The sequence below is a fragment of the Camelina sativa genome, chromosome 10 (genome assembly GCF_030686135.1).
Source record: "Camelina sativa cultivar CO46 ecotype springtype chromosome 10, ASM3068613v1".
Classification (NCBI taxonomy): Eukaryota; Viridiplantae; Streptophyta; class Magnoliopsida; order Brassicales; family Brassicaceae; genus Camelina; species Camelina sativa.
The window spans coordinates 14,582,239-14,594,223 of record NC_141889.1 but is presented as its reverse complement, the minus strand read 5'-3'; the positions used below and the strand labels follow the sequence as shown (position 1 = coordinate 14,594,223).

At 36.3% G+C, this 11,985-nt stretch overlaps 2 protein-coding genes and 1 pseudogene across 2 annotated transcripts; all 3 read right to left on the bottom strand.

The window, feature by feature from the left end:
- Window positions 1–521: 521 nt before the first annotated feature.
- LOC104719080 (cytochrome P450 83A1) lies at window positions 522–2,298 on the bottom strand. Its single transcript, XM_010436924.3, has 2 exons — window positions 1,299–2,298; window positions 522–1,194 (listed from the first exon to the last, which is right to left on the bottom strand). Exons 1-2 carry the CDS (start codon window positions 2,181–2,183, stop codon window positions 571–573), a joined length of 1,509 nt encoding a protein of 502 aa, XP_010435226.2. The 5' UTR covers window positions 2,184–2,298; the 3' UTR covers window positions 522–570.
- A 1,879-nt stretch (window positions 2,299–4,177) lies between these two features.
- LOC104719079 (methionine--tRNA ligase, cytoplasmic-like) lies at window positions 4,178–9,993 on the bottom strand. The gene is made up of 17 exons (XM_010436923.3): window positions 9,704–9,993; window positions 9,251–9,395; window positions 8,818–8,971; window positions 8,522–8,677; window positions 7,808–8,038; window positions 7,593–7,736; window positions 7,287–7,377; window positions 7,050–7,156; window positions 6,815–6,935; window positions 6,052–6,164; window positions 5,887–5,952; window positions 5,680–5,808; window positions 5,451–5,588; window positions 5,237–5,351; window positions 4,900–5,135; window positions 4,706–4,807; window positions 4,178–4,613 (listed from the first exon to the last, which is right to left on the bottom strand). The coding sequence occupies exons 1-17, from the start codon at window positions 9,822–9,824 to the stop codon at window positions 4,383–4,385; spliced, it is 2,400 nt and encodes a 799-aa protein (XP_010435225.2). The 5' UTR covers window positions 9,825–9,993; the 3' UTR covers window positions 4,178–4,382.
- A 450-nt stretch (window positions 9,994–10,443) lies between these two features.
- LOC109126984 (auxin-responsive protein SAUR15 pseudogene) lies at window positions 10,444–10,958 on the bottom strand (annotated as a pseudogene).
- Between the last annotated feature and the right edge of the window lie 1,027 nt (window positions 10,959–11,985).

Sequence of the window (11,985 nt, the reverse complement as noted above, 5' to 3'; positions counted from 1 at the left end):
TATTTTTATATTCTATTTGGTGTTTTTTAATAAATAGGGGCAAAACTATACATATTTCAAATATTTTCTATTTTATTTTATTATTAATTTAATAAATAACCTTAAAAATATTTTCTGATTGAGTCTTTCAATTTTTTCGCTAGGGGTCAGATCTACCCCAGATGTCTAACTAGTGCCTAGCAATTTTTTGAACAAGGGATAGTTATGTATTATTTGATTATTTATTTTTCTGAATAATAATTGTTTTCTTAAGTTTGGTGTGATCAGGGTTTTTATCTTGTTTTTTAATTGTGAATTTTCTTTTTAGGTATTTATCTAATTTTCCTTCATGCTCATTATTAGTCTGAATTAATTATTGTTTTGGGTTTTTATCAGAACTAAAACCAAACCAAGTTCTATTAAAATTAATTATTCAGTGATATATATATATATATATAAGAATCACAAAAGATAGTTTGCTTCCTTCATGAAAATGTGAAGAGAAAGATGGAAAGATAAGAGATACGAGTGCACTTAATAAAGAAACCAAACCAAGATGAGAGATTGTAGATTTATTTGACTATATCTTAATTAGTACATGTTCACTTTCTCGGGAACAAGCTTGAGATGCTGCGCCTTGTGCATAGCGAGACCAGTCATGACATCCATGTTGATCTCGTCTGGTTTCATCCCATTAGGAAGTCTAAAGTTATAATTAAGAAGAAGGTTCGCGTAAGGAACCTCAAGCATCGCCGCACCAAGACGCATTCCGGGGCACATTCTCCGGCCTGACCCAAACGGTATGAACTCGTAGTCCGTGCCTTTGAAGTCAACATCCTTCTCAAAAAACCTCTCGGGCCTGAACTCGTCAGGGTTCGGTCCCCACTCCTTCTCGTCACGTGACACAGCCCACGCGTTGACGTTAACGGTAGTCCCAGCCGGGACGTCGTAACCCGCGATCTTGGTGTCTTGAATGCATGCACGAGGGATAAGGAGAGGTATGACCGGTTCGATCCTTAGGGTTTCTTTAACTAAGGCCTTGAAGTAAGGAAGGTTCTTGACATCATCTTCGTTAACGAACGTTGAACCTTTCTCTCTCATATATTCTCTCACTTCTGCTTGAGCTTTCTTCAATACTTGAGGGTACTTCATTAGATACGTCATCCCCCACACAACCGCCGCAGCTGCGGTATCTGTTCCCGCCACTATGATATCCTTTTGGAACGAAAGAACCAAAAGAAGAGTAAATCACACGCAAATGATTGCTTGTAGGGCAAGCAAAGGTTAAAAGCATAGAAAAGAAGAGATGTTATACTTACCATGATCACGGCTTTGACATTATCAATAGTGAACTCAGAAGCCAAAGGTTGTGCTTCGTAAATCCCCATCAAGAGATCGATCATGCTCTCGGTTTCGGGCTTGGCCCTTTTGGGATCAAGCGTCTCATTGACAACCTCTTGAAGATAAAGGTCTGCTCTATCAAAACATTCTTTCAGATAAGCTGTGAGGCCTGACAAATTATCAAGAAAGCCGCAATAGGGAAAAAAATCTGCAAAAAATATCTTCCCCAAAACGCTCTGAGTCCCATAGAGAATACTGATGAACCTCTTCATCTCTTCCCCCTCTTCGTTGTACTTCTTCCCGAACGCTTGTCTACACACAACCGAGTTCGTGAAGGTCAACATAAGCTCGCTTATATCGACCGCTTCGGATTTTTCCGCGGCCTTATCGATCTTATAAATCATCCTCCTAGCCTCTTCCTCCCGGACGTGCTTAAAGGTGGCCACACGTGCAGGTGAGAACACATGGTTCATCCCCATCTTCCTCATCTCTCGGTAATACGGCGTGTAGTGGTTCAATGCCATGTCACGCCGGCCGTAGGATATGAACTCATGGCCATGGTGCTGAGGTCGGTTGGCGAAGTTGACATCTTGCGTCTTGAGAAGCTCTTTAGCTAGTTCAGCCGACGATATCACCATCATTGTTCTGCTTCCTATCTTGTATGACAAGATTGGCCCGTATATTTTGGCCCATCTAGCGAAAAAGCGTTGTGGGTTAAGCTTCTCAAGCTGGTGGAGGTTTCCGATCACCGGAAGCGGCGATGGGCCTGGAGGCAGCTTGTACCGTTTGGTATTCGGTTTTTGGTAAAGAAAGAAGAGAAGAACCGCGGCAAGAGCCACCAGGCCTATTATAATATCTTCCATTATTAGTTTATATTGAGTATTACATTGAACAGCACAGCCCAATATATATGATTATATAGACTACGTTATTCTTCTCTTAACCACGCAAAACCAAATACTTTAACCGAAAACGAATTTATTTTTATCAAATGGTAACTCTCTTATACACCTACTTACGAAACCTCACGTGTTAGAATTTAAAAACACCTTCACCTACCCATCATCCCACTAAATATCGTACATGCTTTTGTGGTTTTCATGCAGTCACGCTCATTTGATTGTTTTTCTATATTTTGTAATTTACACAAAAATTTTATCTGTCACTTCGTTCACTGATTGGTCTAACGAACTCAGGATCTACTTACTTAGACCGGAACTACATACACAATCCAGTTCATCATACCCAATTTTAGTAAACCTATTATGGGGAAAAAATCAGAAGATGTCATAAATAGCCAAAACCCCGCATACGGGCAAAACATCAACATGTACCACTGCCATTAAATTAAACCAATGAATTTTCACTTTTTCATTATATAAATCAGCTCGCCTTTTGTCAATAATTACAAGTTTTGGTTACTCAAATTCCATAGACAATATAATAAACTAAAATATCCAAAAAGCATGCAGGTTTGTTCTATAAATAATTAATCTAATAAAGATACAAATTATTTGACCGAAGATTAATAAATAATAATTAAGAAGATTGAATAAATCAAAGTGAAATAACAATTTAGAGAGTCGAATAAATGGATCAAAATAACGAAACTACCAAAACCAATTGTCAACTATATAGCTACTAAAATATATATATAAAAAAAAAACACGGGACATTTTTCTGTAAATAGTTAATCTAATAAAGATACAACATTGGATACAAATTCTTTGACTGAATTGTAATAAGTAATAACTAAGAATGTTGAACAAATCAAAGTTAGATAACAATTTAGAGAGTTGAATTGTTATCTAACACTCTAAATTTTTATTCAACTCCCTAAACTTTTACAGAAATAATGTCCGTGTTTTTTGATATATTTTAGTAGCTATATAGTTGACAATTATAACAACAAATATTATGACTTGGAATTAGTTTCGTTATTTTGATCCATTTATTCAACTCTCTAAACTAGTATCCATCCACCTTTGATTCATTCAACCTTCTTATTTATTATTTATTTTTCCGGTGTTGTTTTACGTATAGACAATATACACTTTGAGGGCAATTCGTGTATCTATACTCGACATTCAACAAATTAATCTTGCATACATAAGAACATTAAAATTACACGTTTCGTCAATCGCAATTATCAACTGGATAAAATATATTTATCAACCCGTAATTTACAGATGAGTTTATATAAATATTACTGGTTGTGCCATAAGTAGGATTTTTAAAAAAATATAAATATAGAAACATATGTACCTTAATCCGAATGGGTTGGTCTAGTTTGTAATAACGCTCCGTTGAGCTCAATCCAACAAATTGGCATTCTCAAAATTTCAGTCCCAGCGGTGTCCAATCCATTCACTCTACTCGGTCATGAGTTTCATTCAATTGAGTGATTTATCTGTTTTTGTAGAAAACTCTTTATCGTGATGCATGTTCTTCACCTTTATAATTCGGATCAGTGAAAAGAAAACATAGCTGTCGTGGCCATAAAAAAAAAATAACATTAATAAAAAAAAATTAGGTGGTGCAAGGTATATAAATATTTTGTTTCCAGAAATTAGTTGTAAAGGTTAAAAACGTAAGATGTTGCTATTATTAAGCAGAACGATTTGTTTTGTGATATTATACGAGTAACAAAAGTAGCAAAACGAATGACTTGACTGCTTTTAGAATGTAAACAAGAATTATTAGATTTTTACTAAATTCTCAAAACGTAAGATGCGACTGCTTTTAGAATGTAAACGAGAATTATTAGATTTACTAAATTTAAGGACCTCTCAACTAGTTCCATGCAATAGTTGGAATCAGAAGTTGTGTGGCATTTGTCGTTTTACGTGCGGGGTAATTTTAAAAAGATGAAATTTTCTCACAACATCAAATCAAGAACCAAAATCGTACCAAACTTTAAAAGTTTACAAGAACATGTTTGTAATTAGAATAAACTTTTCAAATGAAATCTCGGAAATACGTTTCGTTTCCCTCTTACAAAAAAAAAAAAGAAAAGATAGAAATGGAGAATTTTAGATGGCGCTTATGGCTCAAGTAAGCTTTTACCGGACCGGGCCATTGCTGATGGATGAAACTTTGCATACACCTGCAGATGTAGTGAAGGGCACATCTTTGTAGCAAGCAACTAGATTCTCATTTGTGTGTAGATCCACCGCGAGTGTCTCAAATATTTTCTTCTTTGGGTTTAAGAGATCGTCTGGCTCGCCTTCAAACCCGGGAAATGTAACTCGCTCACCAATAATTGCAGATTCAGGGGGCTCAACTAACTCCACCTGAAAGGTTTCCAGCAAAAACAATTTGTTATAAAACCGAAATGAAACAAGCGGAACTACAGACAGGTCAGAGAGACTCTTGCGCATTCTACCTTGCTGCCATCACTACTGGAAGCTGCAAGAACCATTGCTTGCGACACAATATCCCTCATCTTCGCCGGCTTCAAGTTGCAAAGAACACAAACCATACGGTTCTGTCCAGAAACAATATTAGATCAACTGGATTTTAGAAAGGAATAGATAGTGAAATTGGGATGAAAACATATGACAGGTTGATTGAACAAACCTGCATTTCCTCAAGATGTATATAGTTGACCAGTCCACTAACCACAGTGCGGATTTCACCTCCCCCAACATCAATTTCTTCCACATACAATGCATCTGCCCTAGGATGTCTCTCAGCCTTCAAAATTTTACCAACTCGGATATCAAGTCTTGCCATAGTTACTTCACGATCAGTAGCCGGTTGAGGTTTGGGTTTTCCTCCGCTTTTTGATGATGATGCTTTTTGTTTCTTGGCATCTGGGAATAAACAGCATTTCAGTCTGTAGTAAGCTCAGGATCTCTAGCAATTAAAAGCCTAAAGAATGTAAAACAGGATTTTGATAATAACAATAGAGAACCTGAAAGTTTTGTTTTATTAAGTTGATCTGTCAAGTTTGCTGCTTCATCCCTAGCACGTCTATCAGCCTGACTTCCAGCAAACTTTTCTCTGTACTGTTGCACTTCTTCGTCAACCTGTGATCATATCATTTAGATATAATTCATATGCTACATGGCGTTTTATAACATACAACAAGGCCGGCTTTCTATGGATAAAATCAGAGAGCTACATACCAACTCCTTGAACAAAGGTTGAGGGGTGCCTATCCTGTGGCTGGGAGGTAGAATCTCCCATGGTCTACTTGCTAGTAATACCTCCCCCCTCTCATCGGAGAGAGAAAAATGTGGAGGCAAATTTAGTTGTTTAAATACCTACAAAATGCAATAGACAGCACTAATCACGTTTGGCTTTCTATTACAACTAAATAGAAACAATTTTACCCAAACTTTCAATCAAACTGACCTCACAAGAAAAGGATGGTATGAAAGGTTCTAACAATTGAGCAATAAGGTGTACTAAACCAGCAGCAGTTCTTATAACAATTGCACAAGAAGGTTTATCGTCCTTGTAGAGTTTCCAGAATTGGTTTGCCTACAGATAACAGCATAGTTAGTTAGACTGAATAGCCAGCAAAGCTAATAGATAGTTTGTTAATGAGAATAGAATTACTTGTAAGTAAAAGTTCCCTTCATTTGAAATCAGCATGGCAGTTTTCAGGCCCTGCTTGAGCTTAACCTGCATCAAATGAAAAGGGCATTTATTAAGAACCTAAACAAACATGCACAGAAAGTCAGATAGCCATAACAGGCCAAAGTTCATAACAATATTTCTCACCTTTTCCATGGCTTCAACATACTCTCCCACCAACTTTTCAACCTTTTCAGCCAGTGATATTGTTAAAGGATGAGACTCAGCACCAGGAGCATCAGGAATGACAGACCCATAACCTTCACATCAATTCAAACATGCAATAGTGAGGCGGTAGACACATCAAAGAGAGATATGAAAAAGACTTGCCCTAGTCGTCAAGAGCATCACAAAGCAGGTAACCAGAACTCTAGCTAATTTTTCATGCCTTTTCTTCTAACTGTTTCAAAGAGACTTTAATACTTTATGCTATCCCACAACCTCATGCTCAGTTTGTCTTTTTGGGAAGGCCAAATGCAAGATTTGACAATCCTCTAGAATGTATGAACAGATATACATATACATATATATGGGCATTTGATCTTTAGATATGTTTCTATGATCAGTTGATCAATCCATGTCCATACAAGTTTACAAAGAGAGGAAATCTTATCAGAGAGCGTTACATTAGCTTAGCAGAATAATAATAACGACGCTTGCAAGCCAAATGCACCTTTCTATCATTTTAGACTACCAAGTTTGTTCTAAAAAGAAACTGAACCTTCAATCCCATAATCACAAGCTAACATTTGACAACAAACTGATCCCCCACGGTTCAAGTATCTCTCACTTGCACACCAACTGGCTGGTCTTTAATAAAAGAATACACATCCCATATACTAAATTGGATGTCAAACTAAAAACTCAAATCAGCTAACACCTATTACTTAAATATGAAAAGATAACCAACCTGAACTTTCCGGCTTTGCTATGAAACTCAGAACTCGATTAACAAAGTTGCCTAGGTTGCTTAACAACTCGCCATTCAGTTTTGCTTGCAAATCTTTCCATGAAAATGATGTGTCAGACACCTAGATGGCACGATCCCCAGAATCAATCAGTGTTACTGAAATTTACACACTTGCTAAGCATGCCTATGATGAAAGAAGAAAAAATGTTTCAATTTCGTAACAGCAATCAGTTACCTCAGGCCTGTTGGTCAGCAAGTAGTATCTCCATACTTCAACAGGTATATTTGTATCTTTTACATCATTACCAAACACTCCAACACCTTTACTCTTGGAGAACTTTCCTGAAAACCCATACAAAAACATGTCCTTGTTTTCTATAAATAGCAGAAAAAGCAAAGCAAACAAAAACAATTTTTAAATAAAATCACTCAGCTAAGTCCCCAAGGAAGCCATGGTGAAACATCAACTGACCATCTTCATAGTTTAAATATTCGGTCACACTGATTGTCTTCATCAGTGTCCAATTTTCCCCGGTTCCAAGCTGCGTAGAGGGAAACATCACCTGCATAACAATAAATTAGGGGAAACTATCAAATTAACAAAAGATAAACCGTTCTTAAGCAGACCTTGAGCACAGCTTCAGAAAAGACGAAAACCAAACAGACTTTTGATGTTCTAATTTATTGAAAAAAATAAGATGAAGAAAAGAGTAAATAATTAAAGCCATTGGAACAAGAAACTGGCGGTAAACAAATTTCTGAAATGTAATATACTCACAGTGTGAAATGGCACATTGTCTTTCCCCATAAACTGATAAAGCTCCACATTCTCAGGATTCTTCCACCACTTCTCCCATTCAGATGTGTAGCATGACGTTATTGAGACGTATCCAATAGGAGCATCAAACCAAACATAGAAGACCTATAACCATGATTTGAATTAGTAGTTGATGTTTAAATGTTTATGAAATTGGCTGGAAATGAGGCTCCTACTTTCTCCTTATATTTCTCATGTGGGACAGGTACTCCCCATTTAAGATCCCTTGTAATGCATCTCTGTCTAAGCCCATCCCTAAGCCATGCATTTGTTGTTTGAATAGCATTTTGACTCCAAGATCCAGCAACAGATGTCTCCTTAATATACTCTTCCAACTTATCTTTCAGCAACGGAAGCTCAATAAACAGGTGTTCTGTGTCGCGAATTCGGGGTGTATTTTGACAGACCTGTTTGAGGGATAAATCATTAGTATCCGCAATAAAAGACCATAGTCTTGTGCCTCTATAGAAAGCCAAAATCAACAAACACAGTGGCCTGAACTGTGAAATCTGTGAACCAAAGTATCAAGATAGGAAGAAAAACAAAGCATGCTCTGGAGAAACAAAATCACCAACCATTACCAGTGATTTATATTATAACCATATGTAATACATATGTATCACTTATTAACTGATGCAACTGCGTCTCATGTTTCAACATCTAAATTAACAAGATATCTCTAAAATAGAAAAAATTTCACACCTAAGATCATCTTTATAACCACAGGAAAAAAAAATAGCAGCTGTTTGTGAATGAAAATTTCAACTGACGTGCTGAAGCATGCAATTTTCCCACAAAACATAGCAAATGCAGTGCTATAAACAGTATAAAACAACACAAATACAATCCCTTGATGGGATGATGCCATGAAGAAGAAAAGTATAGCCAACCTTGCACTTCGGATCTTTAAGTTCAGTAGGATCCAGGAGTTTTCCACAATTTTCGCACTGATCTCCACGAGCAGAACCATAATTGCACCCGTCAAACGGACAAGAACCCTCAACAAGCCGGTCAGCTAAGAACTTCTTGCATGTATCGCAATAAAGCTGAAAATACAATGGGCCACAAAGACATGAGAGTTAAAAACCCCACAAATTGAGTGGTGTAAATCCTTCTACTTAAGAAGAGCATATGTCTGCTTTTGTAATCAAATAAGGCTAAGTGGTATTTGAGTAAAAGCATTCACCTGCTTCATGGTGTTCTCAGAAAGCCACTTGTTTTCCCACAACTTCTTGAAAATTGCTTGGCACACTTCAGTCTGTTCTGGAGTTGAAGTTCGCCCAAACTTGTCAAAACTTATATCAAACCAGTCATAAACTTCATTATGAATGGCATGGTACCTAAATTCACAACAACAACAACAACAAATGATGCTACAGTCCAAAATTCTCCAGCAAAAATATCTGAAAGGTTCTCTCAAAAACAAATCCTGAAAATCTGTGGAAACTTGCGTATATTTCTCTCTTGATTAAGTTGAACAAGGATAAACTATTAAGATTCAGAATTCTTGTCAATATCGCAAATCCACTGATAAAAAAATATTTCAAGACACGTCTAAATCCCATAAACCATCATTACAGACGAAGTCTATCAAATTTTAGAAAATGAAGATACATTACTTGTCACAGATTTCCTTGGGGGTGCAATTCTCCTCCAAAGCTTTGGTCTCAGTTGCAGTCCCATATTCATCAGTCCCACATATGTATATCGCATTATAGCCACGGAGACGACAGTATCTAGCATACACATCAGCGCTCAGAACACCTGCAAGAAAACAACACACACACAAAGCATTGCATAAACCCCAGAAAGAAACATCCAAATAGCCACCCATACTCACTCAACAACAACAACAACAAAAAAAACTCAATCCGAAAACTCGGTCCACACATTATTAACAATTCCATTATATTTGAAATGTAAAACTAGAATCGGATGATTTCGAGGCTAAATTGATTTCTATATCTGAACAAAGCATCTGGTTCTAAAACAAACACACACGACTACACGCAAATCGGAGAAGGAGAAGACATAAATTGCACACAGATAAAGAGAGTAGAGATTCAAATTACATCCAATGATGTTTCCGAGATGAGGAACGTTGTTGACGTAAGGAAGAGCACTGGTGATTAGTATATTTCTCTTTCCAGGGATTGGTAACTTGGGGACGTCGCTCTTTCCGCCGTCTTCCATGGCGAAAGCAACAAGACCACAAAGCTAATTAGGGTTTTTCGTGAAGAGTCGGAGGCAGGAGAAAGACAGAATCAGAGAGGCTGAGAAAGAGACGCAAAGCTCTTTAGCATAAAACCTAAGTAACGGCGGCCACAGATAGATCCGGTTCATTTCAGACCGGTTTTGATACATTGCATTTTAATTGATCTTACTGGTATAAAATTAAACCGGAATCCAAATACAGCTTTTCAGTAGTTTAGTGATTTATTTATCTCACATTACAAAATTTGTGAAACCTCTAAAGTAAAGTAACAAACATATTGATTTAGTACATACTGTACTCAAGTTACAACAACATTTTTAGTCTAATAATAAAAAAAAAAATAATAATAATAATAATAGAAACATATTGTTGCACTTCTGTATAGCTTGTTACTTTTTAAATATCTCCTCTCGAGAGAGTTCGTTTGTATTTTCGAATTGGTTAATCTCTTGAATGATATTTTGAAGTTTGATGTGAATAAAAAAAAAGTATACCGTTGATGAAAATACTGAAGTAGAGAACCTACAATTAAATCTATACAAAAAAGAGTTTGAAACTGGCTTCAGAATTATATATATGCATGGAGCGTGTTTGTAATAATATAGAATTCGAAAGCAAAATAGATTATTCTCATCGGCGTGTATATAAAAGTGTAATATTTACAATGTGTATTTCCCTCCTTAAACTAAGAGAGTGTAAACATCTTTTTTGAGAAGTGACAGTGAAGAAGAAAGCTTCGTCGCATGGTAGACTTAAACCTCCGGTTGGATGATCAAAACCGAACTCTTCTTCTGCTTTCCTAAGCAAAGCTTGGAAAGATGGCTTGTTCAAGAAACAAACCGGAACAAGATATCTCTTCTTCTTCAGATTTTCTCCAACATACACAGCGAAGAACCCTTTGGGTGTTGATGATGATTCCATAGTAAAAGACCGGCGAATGATTTGCTTGGTATCAAATAAACTTCTCAAGAATGCCATTTCTACTATTAGAAACCAAAAAGAAGCTTTGAACTAATTGCTGAACTTAAGATAAATTGATCTTGTTTGATGAGAGAAGCTGTTTGGTTTAATTATGAGCCAAAGGGAAATGTGGGTCTATATATATTGGTGGAGTTAGAAAGGTTTTATTGAAATTAAAGAAAAAAAAAACGTATGTCTCTATGAATTGTGAGTGTGACCTACAAGGACATGGTTTTGACAAATAGATTATATAAAGCAATTTCGATTTTAGGAAGACGTAGTTTAATTAATGTTGGGGTGTTGAGATGAAGTATGTGTCCTACATGCATGTGACTAATGGCTACATTAATTCTGTCTTCAGCTGCTAATGTCAAGACACCCGATATTTTATTGACTTGACGGATCAATTGTACACATTAAATTAACTAAGAACATTAATATTGTTTTTTTGTTTTTCATGTTAATCATTAACATTGTTATTGTTAATAACGGTAATAGAACTTATTGTTTATCTTTGTTGTAATATTGAATTTTTAATGTTGGCTTTTACATCTTCCAAGTAACTAATGTATGAGTAGTGAACTTATTGACGTAAACGTTGCACACGAACTCCTAAGCACATTTTGTGTTCCGTATATGTTATCTGATTCATATCTAGTCTGAAATCAAGATACCCGATCGTAGCGCAAGTACGTGCGTATCAAAATACTCGTAGTATCCATATATACCTAAGTACCTAACTACCAAAATATTATTTACAAGCAAACGTGAACATTATTCATATGCTATCCGATTCGTATCTAGTCTGAATCAATTCAAGACCCTCGAATATCGTGAGATCGTATAACAAGTAGACATCAAAATACTCGTAGTTTTCACTATACTTGAGTTTAAGCATTTTCAAGTCTCAAAATATTCCCGATTCAAAATATCTGAAAACCCCAAAATATCTATCTAAGAGACAAAAAGAAATACGATGATTTTCCTTTTCACCAAAACAGGTCGGGCCAAAGTACGTACGGTTCTCTGATATTTTATTTGTTTCGGCACTAGTCTCATCCTAGACCCCTTTTTTTAGTTCTGTCGAGAGGTACTCAAAGAAGATTTAAAGTGGTACTTAGGCGAGTGTCCTGAATTAACGATAGCCCCAAAAGAGTGAAAGAAGAAGATCACATGGAA